Source organism: Malus sylvestris, chromosome 14 (genome assembly GCF_916048215.2).
Source record: "Malus sylvestris chromosome 14, drMalSylv7.2, whole genome shotgun sequence".
Classification (NCBI taxonomy): Eukaryota; Viridiplantae; Streptophyta; class Magnoliopsida; order Rosales; family Rosaceae; genus Malus; species Malus sylvestris.
This window is the reverse complement of record NC_062273.1, coordinates 2,957,704-2,980,541: the sequence shown is the minus strand read 5'-3', so window position 1 is coordinate 2,980,541 and position 22,838 is coordinate 2,957,704. Positions and strand designations below refer to the sequence as shown.

The 22,838-nt window shown below is 43.3% G+C and overlaps 2 protein-coding genes and 1 pseudogene across 2 annotated transcripts; 2 read left to right on the top strand and 1 right to left on the bottom strand.

Annotated features, from left to right (window-relative positions):
* Nucleotides 1-1,934: 1,934 nt before the first annotated feature.
* LOC126600909 (IAA-amino acid hydrolase ILR1-like) lies at nt 1,935-17,221 on the top strand (annotated as a pseudogene).
* On the bottom strand, nt 14,120-15,906 carry LOC126600914 (uncharacterized). The gene is made up of 2 exons (XM_050267619.1): nt 14,729-15,906; nt 14,120-14,405 (listed from the first exon to the last, which is right to left on the bottom strand). Exons 1-2 carry the CDS (start codon nt 15,120-15,122, stop codon nt 14,362-14,364), a joined length of 438 nt encoding a protein of 145 aa, XP_050123576.1. The 5' UTR covers nt 15,123-15,906; the 3' UTR covers nt 14,120-14,361.
* Nucleotides 17,222-18,633: 1,412 nt separating the features above from the next.
* Nucleotides 18,634-21,890, top strand: LOC126600910 (IAA-amino acid hydrolase ILR1). The gene is made up of 5 exons (XM_050267616.1): nt 18,634-19,078; nt 20,440-20,565; nt 20,648-20,962; nt 21,093-21,221; nt 21,303-21,890. The coding sequence occupies exons 1-5, from the start codon at nt 18,716-18,718 to the stop codon at nt 21,678-21,680; spliced, it is 1,311 nt and encodes a 436-aa protein (XP_050123573.1). The 5' UTR covers nt 18,634-18,715; the 3' UTR covers nt 21,681-21,890.
* The last annotated feature ends 948 nt before the right edge of the window (nt 21,891-22,838 follow it).

Genomic DNA, 22,838 nt, shown 5'->3' with positions numbered 1-22,838 from the left:
AGAGAGCAACTTAGTCCGCGACTCAACCCAAGAATCACTCACCACTCAAGGCTTCTACATTTTTTTCGGGTAACTTCGTTCCTTTCTATTTCAGGTTACAACAATTTTAAGATGTATTCAATCTGCCATGCATTATAAGGCAAACTCTGCTTCTCAGGCAAATCTTGTTGAAGAGCAACTGATTGCAATGATATCAGAAATCAACGTAGTTGATGGATTCGAGGGATGGTGGGTGGACACGGGCGCTTCTCGCCATGTTTGCTATGATCGTTCCTTTTTCAAGACCTATTATGTGGCTGAGGGAAGGAAGGTGTTGTTGGGTGATTTGCACTTAACTGATGTTGCTAGTACTGGAGAGGTGGAGTTGAAGTTCACCTCTGGAAAAACCATGATACTAAAAGATGTGATGCACGCTCCAGCGATAAGGAAGAATCTGGTCTCAGGCTTTCTTCTCAACAAGGTTAGATTCACTCAAACCATTGGAGCATATACGTATACTCTCACTAAAAATGGGGTTTTTGTGGGAAAGGGATATGCTACTGATGGGATGTTTAAATTAAATGTTGATGAAATGTCTACTTCTACTTACACGTTGTCTTCTTTTAATACTTGGAGAAAACACAGAGGAGAAAAAAAGAAGAAACAACAGCTTATTATTTTTTTTAAATTGAGTTCTGAAATCAACATATAGAAAAGGTGTGAGTTCAAAGGTTCTTTCATTGTGCAAGGAAGAACCTATAAGAAGAAGAAGGTTCTGGACTGTTTTATCCTGGGACGACGTGGTGTTTGAAAACTGCTTGCACACTTTGGGCAAAGCCGCGAAACGTCTTAAAGAGAGCGACTTAATCCGCGACTCAACCCAAGAATCACTTACCTCTAAAGGCTTCTACATTTTTTTGAGTAACTTCGTTCCTTTTTATTTCAATTTACAACAGTTACGACTAAAAAGAATCAAACATTCGACCTAGTTTAATTCTAACTCATTTCTCAGCCACCTTCGTCATTTGGGCTAACTCTTGGGGCTTGTAAATCAGAATCTGCCATAAAGTTTAAGATTTCAATCTCTGTAATTTTATTTTGATTTGGCATTTTAGCCTTACTATTTGAAGCTAAATATAATCCCTCACTTTTCTCTTTGTTTTTCTTTTTCTAAAAAAAAAATTAATACAAGAAGTTAACGTAGTTTAATAGTCACCGTTTAAATAAAAAGAGACTGGAGGAGCGAGAAATTTGAAGGGTACTCCATCCATAACCTTTGTAATTTTATTTTGAAAGTAAATATTATCTAAGAAAATGCTTGGAGTGGTCGTGTATACATAGTTTCGCTTACGACAACAAGCCCACCAAGTATTTGAACAAAAAATTATTTTGCGTACTTCCCGCTCAGTTTCTATTAGAAACACTTAGACCCCCCAAATGTTCGTATCCTAGATCCGCCACTAGTGATGAGGATCAACTCACACATGTATGTGCCACTAATCTTGTCTAGAGAAATGCTAGGATTAGTTGTCTAATGGGCGTGCATATTGATCTTGACCAATCATGATTATGAAACCACAAAGCAATTTCATCACTTGTACACTCAACTTATCTTAGTGCTCATCTCCTATTTATCTAAACAGAAAATGATTTTCCCACTCATCTCATTCTTTTTCTCTAGTTGTTGAATCGTGTAGATTTAAAAAGAATCAAAGAATACAAATAAAGGAAAAAGATCATACCAAAAAAAAACGTAAATGTGAAAATCGTTTCCTTATTTAAGAGGTAGAGTATCCCAAGACACAACAAACTCGTCAGTATTGATGTTTGTTACCCCTCTTTTGCTCCATTATTTTGTACCCTTCCCAAAACTCACACATTCCTTGCCCTTCACATTTAAATAAAAACATCGCATTTAAATAAAAACATTAACAAATGTGAGCTACCAGTTGTTTAATTTAAGCCTTAAAAACAATTCTGAATCGTAAAAGCGCTTTCAATAACTTTTTTACAAGAAAATTTTTCCAATGGAAATTTTCACTTTCTTCACCTCCATGTTACTGTCATCAGCTGCTGCTGCTACACTGTTTGATCAGCATTCTTGTGCTACCGGAGATGGACCAGAGCTAGAGTTGCTGACTCGAGAGCTGCTGGCATCGGCGATGGAGCCCGAGTTTTTCGAATGGATGAGAGGGTTGAGGAGGAGGATCCACCAGTACCCGGAGCTGGGATTCCAGGAGCACAGGACAAGTGAACTCGTCAGGACCGAGCTCGACACGCTGGGAGTTGGGTACAAGTGGCCTGTTGCCAAGACTGGGGTGGTGGCTTCTATTGGCTCTGGCTCTAAACCAGTCTTTGCTCTTAGAGCTGACATGGATGCCCTCCCTCTCCAGGTTCTCTCTCTCTCTACAAATTGGGCTAAAACACTTTTATTTTTATTTTTATTATAGCGATAGTCTATACTAATTGTACATCAAGGGAAAAGAAGACTTGAACCCAGGACGCACTGGTTAAAACACTTTGTTTTAACCTATGTAGTTTGCTCAAAGTTCCACTTCCGTGCCTGTATTTTCAATTTCATTGAATTTGGCCCATGTATTTACAATTAGTGTATTTTCAAGTTCCACATTACGTGTCATTTGCGGACTGCTCACAACTGTTTCTGCTAGAAGTGTCTTAATTATATTAAACATATTGAAATTTTATTAAAAATTCAAGAGATGTTTAAAGAGCACTTCCTAGTCTTTATCTAAAAAAACGCTTGATCCAAAATCACTTTCTTTTTTTTTTCCCACCAAAAGTAGTCCGAAGTGCTTTTGACTAGGTATTATAAATGATCTGATTCCTTGAAACCATTTTTATTGTTTTGAAGGAATTGGTAGAGTGGGATTACAAGAGCAAAGTTAATGGAAAGATGCATGCTTGTGGTCATGATTCTCATGTCGCAATGCTACTCGGAGCAGCCAAGTTGCTTCAAAACAAAACAGATTTGTTGAAGGTGGACGAAAAGCTACATATTTTGTTTTAAAAACTTCCGATCTACTACTTTGCAAGTCCTAATACTTCGACATGTTATCAAAGGGAACCGCGAAACTAGTTTTCCAGCCGGGAGAGGAGGGTTATGCCGGTGCTTACCATATGCTAAAAGACGGTGTTTTGAATGATATTGATGCCATCTTGAGCATACATGTTTCACCATCATTACCAACTGGTGCCATAGCTTCGAGGCCCGGGGTAATACTTGCCGGCGTAGGGCTCTTTGAGGCTACTATACAAGGAAAAGGAGGGCACGGGTCATCCCTCATGAGACTAGGGACCCAATTCCTGCAGCAGCCTCTATAACCCTTGCACTCCAACAGATTGTGTCTCGAGAGACAGATCCGTTTGATTCCAGAGTAATCTTAATCCCTTCCTTTTTCTTCGGTGAAAATCAATTAAAAGCTTCGTAAATGAAGTTGTACATTTGAGTATTATACCAGCAATTTAGAACCAACAATTCTGATCCATTCATCTTCGTATCACGTAGGTTGTAACAGTTGGCTACATACAAGGAGGTCAGGCAGGAAATGTGATTCCCGACGGTGTGAAAGTCGGGGGAACTTATCGCGGCTTGACTTCTGAGGGTCTCTCCTATCTCCAAGAAAGGATAAAAGAGGTTTATGATGTGAAAATTGAAGTGTTCGCTGAATGGTTTATTTTCCAGTATATTCATTCATACAAGGATACAAGCTTTACACAATCAGATGCAGCCTATTCTAGGTAACCAATCTCTAATTACAAGTTGATTGCTGTGGAGCCAAAAATATTCACTAGGCGACACGTGAACTTTTGGACAAAAGAGGACAAAAATACCCTCGAGGCATACCGGGTTTCCTACACGCGAGCAGTGGAGAATCATCCATCAACCAAGTCAGGAGTACCCAAAATGGGTAACAATTCAAAACCTATTTCATTCCATATATGTTTTTACCTCATTTTTTCCTTATTCAATTAGCCATTTATTTCAAACATTCCATAACATCCTCAACCAATTAATATAATCAATATATTAAAGGCTAATTACATCACCAAATTAAGCCCAAAAATCACCCTAAAGGCCGGTTATCCCTTCTCCAAAGGGAGCCGGCCATTTCCTTCTTTTTTTCACCATAATTTTCCTTTTTTGTGACATTGATTAGCCAATTATACAAAAAACCACCAAAATATTCATTTTATGTTTAATAGCCAAATAAATTGGCTAATTAAACCTAAATCAAACCCAAAAAACCCTAGCCACCTCCTATCCCTATAAATATACTCTCATTTCTCACCAAAAAGCCAATTCCAACACTTTGGCAAAAATCCCAAAATTCTCTAAACACTCTTTCTCTCTAAATTCTAACTTTGGCATCGGAGGTTCTTCGGCCAAAGCCCCCCCCATTCATCGTGGGTGCGTGAGGCTCTTGGCCTTAACCTAAGGTGTTAATTGTTTTGTAGCTGCAAAATCGTCCAAGATCGAGGAGGAAGAAATTTGCATCCACAAATTGGTGCTTTCATTGAGAGTTGAAATCCATACTCGTAGAAGACTCTCGCACAAAAAGGTTTTTTCTTTATTTTCTAGTCCATTTGAATATTTTTCATACGTTCTTATTATTAGAATTTTTTACTTGCAAAGGTTCTTTGATAAAACGTATAAGCAAAATATAATGGCTAGAAATTTAGAAAATTCCACGAGTGAAAATTCTAATGTTCAAGAAATGGGATTGCGGAGATCCGTGAGGTTAAATGCGACAATAAGTGGAGCAACACCACCACCACGAGTTTCCACCATGGGAACCACCACGGTGGCTACCTCGGTAGCCACCCGTGGCGAGGTCCATGGTGCCTTCACCACGGCTCGAGCCGTGTCATCCAAGGCTCACGACACCAAGGCCACGGCCCAAGTCGTGCCATCCAAGTTTGCACGGGCCCGGGCCCAAGCCTCGCATTCGCTTGCATCACATTCTAAGCAGTCTGCTCCCGCCAAGCAACCTGCTCTCGCGGCCCAGCCTGCTCCTGCCAAGTAGCCTGCTCTCGTGACCCAGCCTGCTCCCGACGAGCAGTCCGCTCCCGTGGCCCAGCCTGCTCCCGCCAAGCAACCTGCTCTCGTGGCCCAGCCTGCTCCCGACGAGCAGCTCACTCCCGTGGTCCAGTCTGCTTCCATCGAGCAGCCCACTCCCGTGGCCCAGCCTGCTCCTGCCAAGCAGCCTGCTCCCGACGAGCAGCCCACTCCCGTGGCCCAGCCTGCTTCAGTCGAACAGCCCACTCCCGTGGCCCACCCTGCTCCTGCCAAGCAGCCTGCTCTCGTGGCCCAGCCTGCTCCCGACGAGCAGCCCACTCCCGTGGTCCAGCCTGCTTCCGTCGAGCAGCCCATTCTCACGGCCCAACCTGCTCTCGGACCCAGCCTGCTTCCGTCGAGCAGCCCATTCCCGTGGCCCAGCCTGCTTCCGTCGAGCAGCCCACTCCAGTGGCCCAGCCTGCTCCTGCCAAGTAGCCTGCTCCCGACGAGCAGCCCACTCCCATGGCTCAGCCTGCTTCAGTCGAACAACCCACTCCCGTGGCCCAACCTGCTCCTGCCAAGCAGCCTGCTCCCGACGAGCAGCCCACTCCCGTAGTCCAGCCTGCTTCCGTCGAGCAGCCCACTCTCACGGCCCAACCTGCTCCTGCCAAGCAGCCTGCTCCCGACGAGCAGCCCACTCTCAAGGCCCAAACTGCTCCCGTGGCTTTCCAAGCAGCCCAAGTCGGCCCAAGACTATCTCAACCTTCTGGACCTACCATCGAGCCGGAAGCATTCTCACCACATTTTTTCGCAGATTTGACATTTCCCAACTCAAATCTTGCGCCCGGAGTCTACCACCCTTCAACTGCCCAAGGAGGCGCATTCCTTCCAAGCTCTTCCAATCCAAATGGCGAACAACACTTGTCTCGACAAGTCATAGAGTTGACGAGCGCCCTTGCACAACAGACAACCTTGGTGAATCAACTTTTGCAACGCATCAGGGATCCAACGTGCCCCGGACGAGGTATCCCGAAGTAAGATAATGGCAGACGGACATTTCCAGCAGCGTCCCGGTAAGCAGCCACTCGACCAGCCACGAGCCGAACGTTTGGGCAGTGTACATTCCCGTCTTAGAGCACGAAGGAGCATGCACTCTCGACTAGGCCAACGGAGGAGCATACATTCACGGTTGGGGTCATACTCCGATAGTCAACATGAACAACCTTCCGGGAAAAATGTCTATTCGTAGCTAAGCCCACAAGGAGCGTCATCCACCTCACATCAGAGTAGGCAGCACGACGGACGGAGAGAAGCAGTCACTCAATCCAGCTCAAGTTCAACCAGCAGCCTGCGAAGAACTCGCTCGCCTACTAGGAACGCACCACATGCACTGCATCTGCGGCATAGACGAGCCAAACACATGGAAGAGCAGCCTAGACCAGCAAGTCATGACTGGGGGCAGCCGAGAGCTCCGCTACCCCAACAAAGGCAAATTCAGGAAGAAGTAGAGAGATTCTTGACCAAGCGATTACATGATTTCCAACGCAACGAGGTCACCGACGAGGCACTACGACGGAACATAACCAACATAAGCAGGTCACCTTTCACGAAGGAAATCGAGCAGGCAGAGCCTCCACGCGAGTTCACCATGCCACATTTCACATCTTTCAAAGGGGATGAAGACCCGGAGAGACACTTAAAACGTTACCAAAGTGCAATGATCCTTTATCGAAACAACGATGATCTCATGTGCAAGATATTCGCCACCACTCTACAAGGCGAGGCGCAAGATTGGTTCTACACCCTGCCGCCACAATCCATCCGGAATTTCTACGAACTTTCTTTGGTTTTCACCAAAGAATATTCATCCTATCGCTCGATCAAAAAGAAGTCTGACCATTTGTTCGATGTCAAGAAGAACCCAAAAGAGTCGTTTCGCGACTATGTGAGAAGGTTCAAAGTAGAGAAGGTAAAAATAGTCGGATGCAATGACTCGATAGCTAGAGCAGCCTTCCAAAAAGGACTTCCAGCAGACCACCCGCTATTCGGAAAATTGATCATGAAAGAAGATCTAACTCTAGCAGACTCTTTTGCTTTAGCAGAGAAGCATGCACTTTGGGATGAGGCTCGCCAATGCATATTCAAGGACTTGAAGAAGTACCCGACATCACCTCCCTAGAAGCAGCGGAGAACTTATTCGCATGTTTGACGGTATCTAAAGTAGCAATAAGCTCTACCATCATGCGAGAAGAGCTGGGGGCCCGACTACCTGTATTCTACAGTTACCTGCAGTCATCATCATGACGCACTATTCCGCCGAATCCAAACCGGCGACAATAAAGGCGTAGACCCTGGCAGATGCAAAGTTTTCTGACGAACGTAACAACTCGGCCCAACGATGCCCCGAAGGCAGTCGATCACACTTTAGCCGCACATATTCCTTCAATGGAGATTTCTGGCATTCGCATGTCAACGGCGCATCCAACTACAAAGGCTCGCGAGCAGCCGTGGTTCGTGGCAACCGACTACTTCACCAAATAGGTGGAAGCAGAGCCCATGACGACCACGATTCAGACGGACATAGAGCGCTTCATATGGAGGAACATCATTTACCGATTTGGCATCCCTTAATCAATCGTCACCAACAACGGCCTGCAATTCATGGGCAAAGATTTGGCGAAGTTCTTCCAAAAATATGGCACCAAGCAGCATATGTCCATGCCGAGATATCCTCAAGGCAATAGGCAGGCCGAAACATCAAAAAAGATGGATCTCATCTGGGAAGGTCTGTACAAGCTCAGCAGAATAGGCGGCAAGAGTAATTATACCCCCGCTACCATGGAACGATAAAAAGATCGAAAAGTAGTGGAGCGCCTACAATCTGAAGAAGTACCATGTGTGACCTCCCACTACATCAAAGCCCGAAGACTCAAGAAGCTCGACGGGCACCATCTCACAAGTCGAGGACTATCCAGTTGTTATGCAGTTCCTACCTTACAGCTAAGTTCTCGTTTGTTTCACTCGTTTTTCAATGAGGAATTCAGAAGTAATCACAACTTGGCTCGGCTGCATGCTTAGAACAACTGATCACTCTGGCACTTCAAAAGAAGACTGCGCCCTTCTTAGGGACTCATCGCAGGAATTGCGCCCCCCGAGGGACCAACCATGCTCTCCAGTGCGAGAGGGTAAACTAATTGTTCTCCAGTGCGAGAGGGTAAACCAATTCCCCGACACCCATATGGGTCAGCTCTCCAAGACGGGAGGATAAACTTTACACTCCGAATATCCAGATGTGGATGAGCCTGGCTGCCCTAGTATAACTAGATGCACGATGGCTTGCGCCAGGATTCCTAGAAGTAGCCGCAATGGTCTTTTTCAAGGCTTAGCTAACTGAAGGATTTTGGGTCTCTTGGCCTAATCCGTGGGGAACCGGGCCCTAGAGACGGAGAGGGCACATTACGCAGTACATTCGATGGACGGCTGCCCTGGAATCCTAAAGTTGCTACCGAGTGCACTAAGGTAGCCTACGGATTCCGGAAGACTGCCTACGGCTTGCCCTTCGAGCAGTAAAGCAGCGCTAGACTTATGCAACCACACATTCTTGTGAAAGGTTAAACAAGCTAGCGCGCATATACGAAGTTTTATCCACTACCGACATGCTACGTAGTCGATAAGCTTCACCTCTGCCAAGCGCGGAACAACCTACACCAAGTCCTAAAGTGTTGTGATACTTGCTACGTAACCTACGGAATTGAAGAAAGTCAAGGTTAACAACCTAGTGGTTACGCGGACTTGTCTGCTTCTGTAAGTAAGGCATCCGGCTGCCAACCCTATGGCTAACAACTTTGCAAAGTTCTACACCAACACCTACGGCTGCATAGGCTACGCGAGCTTGTCTGCTTATAAAAAAGTAGCATGCCTGCCACTAGTCTATCAAGTCTAAAGGTTAGGGCATGAACAAAAGAAGTGAAGATGAAGAAAAACGAAGGAAAACATGTTTATAAACAACTAGCAAAGGCCGAAAGAGTTCAAGCAAAACAAGAGCTACAAGGAAAAACAAAGAAAATCCTAAAGGCTACCTAAAATACTACACTACAGCAGCTTGGACATCCCACGACTACTCGGTCGCCACACCTTCAACAGTCGTAACGCTCTTAGCAGCAGCATCATCCGGCGCTTCACCCTCGGCTGCCCCAGTCTGGGCACTAACTTCTCCAACTACTTCACCAATGGAAGCTTTAAAAATAAAAGCAAGCAAGTCTTATGGCGAAATAGAGAAGCTCATCCACTCCCTTCTTAGCATAAGCAGCAAAACGAAGCTCATAAATTGCAAGCTTAAGATCTTGAATATGAGGCGAATCAATCTCAACAGCAAAGGAAGCAGGCTTTGGCGCCACTTTAGCAGCAGAGTCCACCTTACCACTCTTCATAATAGCAAGTCTCTACAAAGGTGAACCGGACTTGGCTCCCAAAGAACGTCCTGGTACAGACTTCGGCACTAGGGGCATGATAAAACCTTTACGCTGAGCAATCTTATCCACAATTGTACTAGCCATTCTCAACATGGAAGACGCCATATGCTCAGATCTAGCAGCCTTATTTTTCTTCCCATTGGAAGAAGTCATGTCAATCACATACCTCTCGGTAGCAAGCGGACCCTCATGAGCAGCAGAAGAAGTCTTTAGTTTTTTCTTAACTGGCATCTCATGAGCAGGCGGGGAAGATCTCTTCTTTCCATCTTCATTCATAGTAAGCTTCACGACAGCGATCAGACGAGCCAATGCATCCGCCTTGATCCTCTTTACCTCCTCTTTCTGGAGCAGCCCACATTTCTTTCAGCAAAAAGGACTAAGCAGCCAACGACATTCATGGTACTCAGCAAGGGAGCTCAACCCAGCATTCCAGCAGGCAGGAGGCCTGCATGCCTAACATTCCAGCAGCCCATGAGACCCGCAATCTCCTTATTTCTCTCAATCGCCGGGTCAGGTCCAAGAGCCCAAAGGACATGAGCCATGCGGCTCGCCTAGCACTGCGCCCCAGCACCGCAATCCTCGACCCCAGCTGCACAAGCTGCCTTTGGCTCAAGCTAAGCCAATCTACCCAAGCAGTGGTCCCTGCCACGACATCTCCTCAACCCATGCCGAGCCAGCTCCTGGCCCCTGCCAGCCGACGTGCTGCACCACCCCGACGGCTACCCCGCAATAGCACTATCCAAGAATAAGGTAAGAAAAATTAAATTTTTCTTACATTGGTGCGGCACGAAGAAGATGAAGAAAGCAACGAAAGACGGTCATTTGCACGGGCAAGATGTAGAAGATTGCTAGAGGAGGGGGAACAAATATCCTCTAAGCTATCTCTCTCTTGTAGGGTAGAATAAATCGCTCTCCAAAGTTGACTTAATAACCCACTTAAAGTGGACTTAAATAGGCTTTGAGAGAAATTTATTTCCTTTTCCTAGAAGGATCTAATTTCCTATTAAAGAGAGAATCAACATCAAAATAGGAAGCAGTCTTAAGTTTCCTAAAGTAAGAAGATCTCTACACCTGCTGCCCTTTTCTGCGAGCAGCCCAACAGGTGTGGGGGCATTTGTGGAGCAAAAAATATTCACTAGGCGACACGTGGACTTTTGGACAAAAGAGGACAAAAATACCCTCGAGGCATACCGGGTTTCCTACACGCGAGCAGTGGAGAATCATCCATCAACCAAGTCAGGAGTACCCAAAATGGGTAACAATTCAAAACCTATTTCATTCCATATATGTTTTTACCTCATTTTTTCCTTATTCAATTAGCCATTTATTTCAAACATTCCATAACATCCTCAACCAATTAATATAATCAATATATTAAAGGCTAATTACATCACCAAATTAAGCCCAAAAATCACCCTAAAGGCCGGTTATCCCTTCTCCAAAGGGAGCCGGCCATTTCCTTCTTTTTTTCACCATAATTTTCCTTTTTTGTGACATTGATTAGCCAATTATACAAAAAACCACCAAAACATTCATTTTATGTTTAATAGCCAAATAAATTGGCTAATTAAACCTAAATCAAACCCAAAAAACCCTAGCCACCTCCTATCCCTATAAATATACTCTCATTTCTCACCAAAAAGCCAATTCCAACACTTTGGCAAAAATCCCAAAATTCTCTAAACACTCTTTCTCTCTAAATTCTAACTTTGGCATCGGAGGTTCTTCGGCCAAAGCCCCCCCCATTCATCGTGGGTGCGTGAGGCTCTTGGCCTTAACCTAAGGTGTTAATTGTTTTGTAGCTGCAAAATCGTCCAAGATCGAGGAGGAAGAAATTTGCATCCACAATTGCAATCTGGTCCTATGATAGCTTTAACCAGATCATTGACTATTTACAATCCCTACAATCATGTTTAACCAAATATACTTTCCTTTAACACTCCCCCTCAAGTTGGAGTGTAGATGTCAAGAACGCCTAACTTGCGGAGATGCAAATGGAAAGCAGGTGTTCATAGTGGCTTAGTAAACATGTCAGCCACTTGTTCCCCAGTGTGTACATAGGCTGTCTTGATTTCTCTTCTTTGAATCCTCTCACGAATGGTGTGGCAATCAAGCTCAATGTGTTTGGTGCGCTCATGGAACACAGGATTCATTGCAATGTGTAATGCAGCTTGATTATTACAAAACAGCTTCGCCGGACTAGGATGGGTTATTTGCAAATCCTTCAATAAGTATCTCAACCAAGTGAGTTCACAAGTTGCTGCAGCCATGGAACGGTACTCTGCTTCGGCAGATGATTGTGCTACTGTGACCTGTTTTTTGCTCTTCCAAGATATGAGTGAGTTGCCCAGAAAAATGCAATAACCTATAACTGAACGGCGAGTAATCGGACAACGTGCCCAATCCGCATCACAATAGCCAATCAAATTTAGCTTACTTTGAGAAGAAAACAGCAAACCTTGTCCAGGAGCATTTTAAAGGTATCGAATAAGTCTATGTGCTGCGTCAAGATGATGTCGCCTAGGTTCATGCATGAATTGACTCAGGGTGTTGACGGCATATGTGATCTCCGGTCTTGTGATTGTCAAGTATATTAATTTCCCAATCATTCGTCGGTATTGCGTAGGATCTTTGAGAGGATCACTACCAGTGGGTAGTAGCACTAAGTCAGGTTCCATTGGGACCTTTGATGGCTTCGCACCAAGTAAACCCGCCTCTTCCAGTAAGTCAAGTGTGTACTTGCGCTGACTGATGGTAATGCCAGCTTTGGACCATGCAACTTCAACTCCAAGAAAGTACTTTAGGGGTCCAAGGTCTTTAATTCGAAAGCAACGGCTAAGGAATTGCTTGAGATCATTGATTGCTCTATCATTATTTCCTGTAATAACCATGTCATCAACATATAATAAAACAATGGTAATGGAGCTCCCAGAGACCTTGGTAAACAAGGAATAATCAGCCCTAGATTGTGTGAATCCAGTGTCATGGATGGCAGAGGAAAATTTCTGAAACCAACTGCGGGACGCTTGCTTAAGTCCGTACAAAGACTTTTGGAGTCGACATACAACACGCTCCCCCTGTCGACGGTAACCAGGAGGAGGCAACATATACACTTCTTCGTGGAGTTCACCATGAAGGAAAGCGTTTTGCACATCCATCTGATGTAAGGGCCAATGACGAACAGCAGCAACAGTCAACAAGCATCACACAGTGATTAGCTTAGCAACAGGGGCAAAAGTTTCCTTGTAATCGATCCCCTCGGGTTGAGCAAAACCCTTGGCAACGAGTCAGGCTTTGTACCGCTCAATTGTACCATCCGAATTGTATTTTATTTTGAAAACCCACTTGCATCCAATGGCACGATGACCAGCAGGCAAAGAGACCATGCTTCATGTTTGATTTTCTTCGAGAGCTCGGAGTTCAGTGGTCATGGCAGCGACCCAATTAGGGTCATGGCGGGCTTGGTCATAGGATGTGGGTTCCATCTAATAAGAAACATTATGGATGAAAGTCTGATGAGCAGGAGATAAGGAGGCATAAAAGACATACCGGTGATGGGGATGATGGGTGCTGGACACGGAGGAAGAGACGACGACAGGCGCAAGCAAAGCAGCATGATGGGCCACATAATCTTTAAGATAAACAGGGGGTCAGGTCAGGCGAGAAGAGTGTCGAATAGGAGGTTGTGGAGACGGTGCAGGTGGAAAGGCAGGTAAGGCGAGAGAATGGGTGGCAGTAGTTGGTGAGATCGGAGCGGTCTCTGGTGGGGATGGGGAAGGGGTTGGGGATTGGGAATTGGTGTCGGGAACTGGGGATGGGAAAGTGGGAGGTGGGGTAGTGTTGTGGTTCAAGGCATCTAGGTCTGGGCTAAGATAGTGTGGGCCGAGAGATGGTGTACTGGGCAGAATGGGTAATGAGTCCGGAGAAATAAGTGGAAGAACGAGGGAGTCATCCTCATGTTCAGATGGTGAGTGGGCAAAGGGAAAAATTGTTTCATGGAAGTGGACATCGCGGGAAGTGGAGATGTTATGCGTTTCGAGGTCATAAACACGATAACTTTTCTGACCAAGGGGATATCCAAGGAAAAGACAACGGCGAGCACGAGTGTCAAACTTGTGTTTTGGGTGAAGGTTGGTGGCATAACAAAGACATCCGAACACGCGAAGGTGAGAGTAATTGGGCAAGTGACCATGTAAAAATTCGTAGGGAGATTTATGGGATAATAAGGGTGTGGGAATGCGGTTGATGAGATAGCATGCGGTTTGAACACTATCTCCCTAAAATTTTAATGGTAAATTGGCTTGGAAACGAAGTGCATGCCCAATATTCAAAAAATGTCGATGTTTACATTCAACAACCCCATTTTGTTGAGGGGTGTGAACGCATGAATGCTAAAAAATGGTGCCATGGGTGTCTAAAAAAGTGCGCATGGAGAGGAACTCTCCACCATTGTCAGCGCGTAGGATTTTGATGTTTTTGTGAAATTGAGTTTTGACCCAAGAGAAGAATGATGTCAATAGTGTTTGTGTATCGGATTTAAAACGCATAAGATGCACCCATGTAAAACGAGTAAAATCATCCATAATGGTGAGAAAATAATGTGTCCCGAAATGTGTGGGAACTTTGTGAGGCCCCCAAATGTCACAATGAATTAAGTCGAAAGGTGCAGTGGATTGAATTGAACTAGAAGTAAAAGACAATCGAGTTTGTTTTGCCAAAGGGCAAACTTCACAAACATGTTTGGAATCGAACATTATTTCTGGAATTGTTTTTGACAAAAAATGTAAAGGGTGTGTAAAGGGGTGGCCCAAGCGTTGATGCCAGAGACTGGTGGTGCGGCTAACATGGTTGGTAAGATGGGGATTTTGACTTGGCGTAAGGTAATATAGCCCATTAAATTGCTTGCCCAGGCCAATCGTCCTCTTCGTATCCATGTCCTGTATAACACAAAAATCCGGAAAGAATATTACGATACATTGTAGAGCCCGTGTGAGTTTACTCACAGATAATAAATTGACACGGAATTTTGGAACATGAAGAACTTCATCAAGTAATAATTCATGTGATAGTTTTACGGATCCAATGCTCTTAATGTCTGCCGTTCCCCCATTTGGTAATCCCACAAAATCATTTTCAGCATCAATCTGATTATGTGTTAATGGTGAATGTGATATGTGATCAGATGCCCCACTATCTATAATCCAGTAAAGGGTTAAATGCAAGTCATGTTTCGTCATATTACATGCGGGTGTGACAATACCTGTTGCATTCGCAAGTGGTGTAATTTTACCGTTTCCAGAGCGAAGCAAGGCAAGAAGTTGATGGTACTCTTCGGTTGTGAACGTTGGGCCATTGGAAGATGTGGCCTTGGTTGCGTCTGTATGGGTGGATTGTGATTGAGATGCTTCGACATTGTGGGCTATCGGATTTGGGCATTTGTTTTTTGGTAGCACATGCTTCCCATGCCACTTATGACCTTCGGGGAACCCAATAAGAAAGTAACAGCGCTCCACGGAATGTGAGCCATCATAGTAGCTGCATTTGGACACTTTGCGTGAACTGGAACTACCAGGTGCAGACCTTCCCTTTGGCGTGGTGGACCGATGTGTTTGCATCACGTGGGCAGCAGGTTCACGATGATTTGCCACATCCATTTGGCGTTCGTGTTGCAGAACCAACCCGTGGGCACGTCACGTATCAGGGAGCGGATTCATCATTAAGATGGAGCCTCGTATGGTTGAGTAAGTCTCGTTCAAGCCCATCAAAAATTGCATGACTTTCTCTTTTTCCTCCCTTGCTACACGAGTCTTGGATCCCTCACAATAGCAAGCAATTGGTTCATAATACGAAGCCAATTCATCCCAAAGAGCCTTTAACTAGGTGTAATAGTCTGAAACAGATAGTTGTCCTTGTCGGTGTTCGATGATTTCTTGTCGAATTTGGTAGATCCTGGAATCATTTCCTTCCAAGAATCGATCCTCAAGATCCTTCCACGCTGCAGATGCAGATTTGCAGTAGAGTATGCTGCGTGCGATGTTGCCTTGCACAGACTGCCAAATCCATGACAAGACCATGTCGTTGCATCTCTGCCAAATTGAAAATTTGGCATCAGTAATTGCAAGGCACTTGATTGATCCATCAATGAACCCAAGTTTGTTCTTGGCACTGAGAGCGATACGCATAGAGCGGCTCCACTGTCCGTAGTTGTGTCCGTCGAGGAGCTGTGAAACCAAGACGAGACTTGGTGAATCTGAGTGGTGTAGGATGAGAGGGTCGGATGCATATGGCACCATCTCTGCTGGTTTTTCATCACCCATGTTGGTTGTGTGTGTGTGTTGGAAAAAATTTGGGTTGTGTTTGTAGCGGAAGTGGAATGGACGCCTAGAGTCACCAGGATCGGTGCTCTGATGCCATGTGAAAATTGAAGTGTTCGCTGAATGGTTTATTTTCCAGTATATTCATTCATATAAGGATACAAGCTTTATACAATCAGATGCAGCCTATTCTAGGTAACCAATCTCTAATTACAAGTTGATTGCGATCTGGTCCTATGATAGCTCTAACCAGATCATTGACTATTTACAATCCCTACAATCAGGTTTAACCAAATATACTTTCCTTTAACATACGAGTCCTTAAATCTTCATATATTGTAAAAGTCTATTCAATTTAATTACACTCGACAAAATATGTTCCACTTACAGATCATAGAGCAGCAAGCAGCTGTGTATCGATGTACTGATGTGGTGGACTACATGGAGGACAGACAACTGCCTCATCCCGCGATGAAGAATGACGATGCACTGTATGAACATGTGAAGAATGTCGGTGACGTCCTCCTTGGGAAATCTAATGTTCATCTTCTGCCACTGACTATGGGTTCGGAGGATTTCACTTACTTCGCGGAGAAGACTGCTGCTGCAATTTTTGTTCTTGGGATAAAGAATGAGACTCTAAAGTCGGACCAAAACTTGCACTCACCCTACTTTTTTATCAACGAGGACTCTCTTCCAGTAGGAGCAGCACTTCATGCAGCGGCTGCAATCTCATACTTCGACGGCCATGATGTCTGCACTGAGTAGGAACATGGTCCACACTTCAATTCTAGAAATAAGGAACACAGAAGATAAAAATATTTAACAAAGGAGAGCATACTTGGAAAGCCATGGCGCTAAAGTCCGAGTAGAAACTTTGTACTATCTTCACTTCTAAAAATATGCAGCTTTTACCCTAGAAAGCATTCCAATCTAGCCGTTCATAAATTGGTGCATCACATACTGTAGAAGGACTCGGTAAATTACTAGGTCATTTTACCAAGGTGAGTGCATTGCGAGTATAGCCTCTCTTACAGTTAGGTTCCACTTGCAGATCATAGAACTGCAAGCAGCCGTGAATCGATTTGAGGGTACGGTGGACTTCATGGAGGAAACACCGCTGCATTATCCAGTGATGATTAAGAACGAAGCATTGTACGAGCACGCGAAGAAGGTTGGCGAGGCCCTACTCCGGGAACCTAATGTGGAGCTTCAACCGGTGATCATGGAGCAGAGGATTTCAGCTTCTACTCACATAAGTTTGCGTGTGTGGGCAGGGCCGGCATGAGAATTTGGGGACTCTAGGCGAGCCTTCAAAGTGGAGCCTTAAAGTTGTCTAATCTCCGAATTTTTGTACATTAATATGTATAAAAATAAATTCGTTAACTACATTAAAAATTATATTTCTACATCAAATATCATTAAAAATTAATATCAAAAGAAGATAGATTTACAAACATTATACACGTCTCACATTTTTTAACGCAAATGTACTAAATGACTACAATCAAAGAGTCTAAGATTGAGAGTGTTGAACAATAAAACTTGATCAAGAGAGTAAAAAACAATAAAACTTGATTGATGAGTCCAGTAAATTCAACAACGCCAATTGTTTTTCTTGTGTTTTTTTTTCCTAAAATCAACATCATACCAACGAATTGAATATTAAAATAATCCATTGAATAATAAATTATTGAAAAGAAAAATATAAGTTCAAAGTTTTGATTACCTTAAAATACAATCTTCAAGACCATGTAATCGTTGATTGAAACATTCGATAGAAATTGAGAGATTCAAAAGTTGAAGGAAAAAACGATTGCAAATAGACTTGAGTTTTCTAACTTTATATGGATTTGGACATATGGATAGGGAGTAAATTTGAAAAACAAGAAAAAACTAGTGACTAAAAAGGCAACCCCATGTTTCGAACTTAACACCCCAAAGAGAAAGGAAGCTGAACATTTCCATTGCACCAACAAATAGAATTATGAAATTTCTTACTTTTTCTATATTCATATGTTATTTACAGGATATATAAAAATTTTAGGGCCACTCCGAAGTGAGGGTCCTAGGCGGGCGCCTACAAGGACTACCCTTAGGGGCGGCCCTATGTGTAAGTTAATTTGGGTCATTCATACTTGTATGACTCCAAAGCAGGAGTTGCAAAGATCTAACTCTTGTAGGCGTGTGCTATTATTCCTATCTACATAAATGCTAAGATTTGCACGCATGTACTGTAGATAGATCCTAGCCACTCATACACTCCAGAAAATAAGTATAGTTGGTAAGTTAGGATATGACACATTAGTACCCTAAAACTCCTATCTATTATATAAAGAGACACAATAAGAGCAAAAGCCAACCCCACTAAGGCAATAATTGCCCCGTCAACTGGGCCTGGGCAAAGGCAATTATTATCTTAGTAAATAGTAATTATCTAGTAGTATCTGCAGTTCGTAAAATGAATTGTTTGGGCAATTAATAATAGAAAATTACTATTTTTTAAATTAATAAAAAAGAAATAAAAATACTATATGAGAAATTTACACGCCAAGTACTATACTATTACGACATTCCGTCAATAACACAACTTCATATGAATAAAAAATTACACGTCCTTTTGCTCCATTATTTAACCCTCACCCAAACTTAAATATTCCTTGCCTTTTTAAAGCTAAAACACAATCACATTCGATCACTCGCTCTAAACCATAACTTTTAAATTGACACACCAATCACCACAAAACAAGATGCTTATCCATTATTGGCTAAATCCAGCGACCAACTACTTCCTCAATCACGTGTCAATCAATGTGAGAGCTACCGGTTTGAACTTATGAGAAATTTGAAATGCTAAGCTGTTTGTCTTTTGTAATAATTTGAAGTTAATACATAACGTTCTTGCTCTTGGAATCTTTCAAGATAATTTTCCAATGGGGTTTTTCACTTTCTTCACCTCCTTCTTGTTACTGTCATCAGCTGCCGCACTGTTTGATCAGCATTCTTGTGCTGCCGGAGATGGACTGGAGCTCGAGTCGCTGACTCAAGAGCTGCTGGCGTCGGCGAGGGAGCCCGAGTTTTTCGAATGGATGAGAGGGTTGAGGAGGAGGATCCACCAGTACCCGGAGCTGGGATTCCAGGAGCACAGGACGAGTGAACTCGTCAGGACCGAGCTCGACTCGCTGGGAGTTGGGTACAAGTGGCCTGTTGCCAAGACTGGGGTGGTGGCTTATATTGGCTCTGGCTCTAAACCAGTCTTTGCTCTTAGAGCTGACATGGATGCCCTCCCTCTCCAGGTTCTCTCTCTCTCTCTCTCTCTCTCTCTCTCTCTAGAAATTGGGCCAGAACACTTTTTTAACCTACACCGTTCAATTTTTCTTCAATAGTTCAGACTATTTCCAATTTTTCTTCAAAGTTCCACTTCTCTGCATGTATTTTCAATTTCATCGAATTTGGCCCATGTATTTCCAGCAAGTGTATTTTCAAGTTCCACTTACGTGTAATTGCTTTTGTTAGAAGGGTTTTTATTATAAATATATTGAAATTCTATTAAAACTTCAAGAGGTACCTAAAAAGCACTTGGAGTGCTTCATGAAGAAAGCACCTGCCAGTTAGTGGCCGATCTAGAATTCTAACATCGGGTTGTCCTAATCAAGGTATGCTTGCGCTAGGCAGACATCGGGTTGAGGCCTAACGCCTATGCGCATAGACGAGGTCTAGGTAGAAGTCTAAGCGGATTTAAGTAAATTTATTATAAATTATATAGATAAGTGCCTATTTGCACTAAAAAATTATACTTATTTAAAATATAACATAGAAAAATATTAGAACTATTGTTTAAGTATTTTAAAGAATTTGACGGTATGAGATGAAAGTTGTGATTACACGAGTTTGTAGTACTTTACAGAATATTTTCCAGAGCTTGTATGAATTTATAATGAATTTAAAAAAGAAAAATTGTATACACCATCCCTTTATTAATTAAATTGCTGGTGATGCAACCTGGTTGGATAATAATGAAAAAATAAGAAAAAGGAAAATGAGGAGTTGTTCACGTGGGAAACAAAGGGAGAGTTTCTTCTTCGTTGGAACCAAGAATAGTAGAGTCATGTTGGTCTTCTCTATGCTCATCTTTGTTTGAAATTAGATATTTCTTATTGATTAAAAGCTTCTGTTGCACTGCACAGCATTTTCACAACCATGATGATCTTCTCTCCTCCACCACATGCCCAGGCCGTTGGGTGGTCCTCGGTAGGGAGGAGGATTATCTACCCTCCTAATCTCTCTACCCTTCCATGCCCTCCTATTTGAACGGTCACGGTTAAGCCGCGTCAATATCTTATATTGATTTTTTTATAGAGATAATAAGACAAAAAGCAATATGTGAGATGAGGGGATGGAAGGGGATGGGAATAGGAGGGTAGAGAATCCTCCTCCCCTCGAAAGTCCTTATAGGTGCTTCTTTGGACTTGTGGGTGGTCCTCGAACCACCCTGGTCCATGCATCAATCTGCCCCTAGTGGCAGTTGTTTATGTAGAAAATGCTTCTATGATCCAAAATCACCTTTAAGTAGTTTCGTCAAATGTAGTTGGAAGTGCTTTTGACTAGCTGCTTAATTGAAATCTGATTCCTTGAAACGAATTTTAATGTTTTGAAGGAATTGGTAGATTGGGAATACAAGAGCAAAGTTGATGGAAAGATGCATGCTTGTGGTCATGATTCTCACGTCGCAATGCTACTTGGAGCAGCCAAGTTGCTTCAAAACAAAAGAGATTTGTTGAAGGTAGATGAATACATTGTGTTTAACAGCAAAAGCTACCAATCTACTACTTTGCAGGTTTTAATATTTCAACATGTTATCGAAGGGAACCGTGAAACTAGTTTTCCAGCCGGGAGAGGAGGGTTACGCTGGAGCTTACCATATGTTAAAAGACGATGTTTTGAATGACATTGATGCCATCTTGAGCATACATGTTTTTCCATCAGTACCAACTGGTGCCATAGCTTCGAGGCCTGGGGCAGTACTTGCTGGCGTAGGGCTCTTTGAGGCTACAATACAAGGAAAAGGAGGGCATGGATCATCCCCTCATGAGGCCAGGGACCCAATTCCTGCAGCAGCCTCTATAACCCTTGCACTCCAACAGATTGTGTCTCGAGAGACAGATCCACTTGAATCCAGAGTAATCTTAATCCCTTCCTTTTTCTTCTGTGAAAATCAATCAAAAGTTTCGTAAATGAAGTTGTACATTTCAAAATTATACTAGCAATTTAGAACAACAATTTTGATCCATTCATCTTTGTATCATGTAGGTGGTAACAGTTGGGTACATACAGGGAGGTCAAGCAGGAAATGTGATCCCTGACAGTGTGAAAGTCGGGGGAACTTATCGAAGCTTGACTTCTGAGGGTCTCTCATATCTCCAAGAAAGGATCAAAGAGGTGTACATATCGCCATCTTATCAAATATCATAAATGTCTATTCAATGTAAGTAGACTTGACTAAATATATTGCACTTACAGATCATAGAGCAGCAAGCAGCCGTGTATCGATGTACTGCTGTGGTCGACTTCATGGAGGACAGACCACTGCCTCATCCGGCGATGAAGAATGACGATGCACTGTACGAACATGTGAAGAATGTCGGTGAGGTCCTTGTTGGGAAACCTAATGTTCATCTTATGCCACTGACTATGGGTGCAGAGGATTTCAGCTTCTTCGCAGAGAAGACTGCTGCTGCAATCTTTGTGGTTGGGATAAAGAACGAGACTCTGAAATCGGGCCAACACTTGCACTCTCCCTACTTTTTTATCGATGAGGAGGCTCTTCCAATAGGAGCAGAATTTCATGCAGCGTCTGCAATCTCATACTTTGATCGCCATGTTGTCAACACTCAGTAGGAACATGGTTCACTCTGCAATTCTAGAAACAAGGAACACGAATGTAAAAATGTTTTAGAAAATAAATGCTGCACCTTTCAGCACTCATATCGCTTGGCGATTACCCTAATCAACTAAGCAAAGCATACTTAGAAAGCCATGTTGCTAATGACTGAGTATAAACATTGTACTATCTTCACTTCTAAAAACATCCAACCTTTGCTCTTGAAATTTCTCCAAGCACTCAGAAGTCTAATTTGAGTCTATGCTGGAATAACTGGCACCCGAATTTGGTGAAGAGGGAATCATATACACGATATGGTTCACTTCCTAACAGCATCCAGACGACAGTACCAGAAAAAGATCACGGTCATAAGCGCGCATTTCAATCCCGAAGTGCTAACTCCATGGCGTTATAAGATCTCCAATGAGCCACATTTATGTCGCCATTCTCTTACTCGAGGCGATGAGTTAGACTTTCAGCAAACAAAATGCCTTCACATATTTGTTGAAAACAACTCAGACATTTCATCAAACACCTTACGCGCGCGCGCATCCTCCCTACATTTTCCATACAAATCATTCAAACTTGTTGCAACAAACACATCCCATCAGCCCCACGCCTCACCGCCGACCATGTATTTCCCGGCCTCCCGGAACGTGCTAACGAGAGACGGGTACGTATACCCATCCGGAACGCCCTCCTCCCTCTTCTTCCGAACAGAGACAGGGTTGAGAAAAACGACGGTCGCTTATCCTCTAACGACAACTCTTGTTATTGGCCAAATTTTACTTTTGAAATCTTTGATCCCTGTAGTTTACACCAAATTTAGTTTAGTCCATTTGGTTTTAATTATGCTAATTTTGACCCTATAGTTTACCAAACGTTTCAATTCAAGGGCATGTCTAACTTTCTGTTCATTTGCTTGACAACTCAATGATATGACCTAGTAAAAATGGCGTATTAGGAGGAAAATAGGAGGCTGAGGCGGCGTATTAGGAGTAGAAATGATATATTAGCGAAGTCAAGTGGGGGGTTACAAATTATCACTCATGACCCCAAAAGAATGTACAGAAACTTTAACAAAAAGTTCCCGATACTGTTCACTTTAAAGAAAAACTACATTTTTACACTAAAAAGTCAATCCTAGTACTATTCACTTTACCCTTTATTTTGTC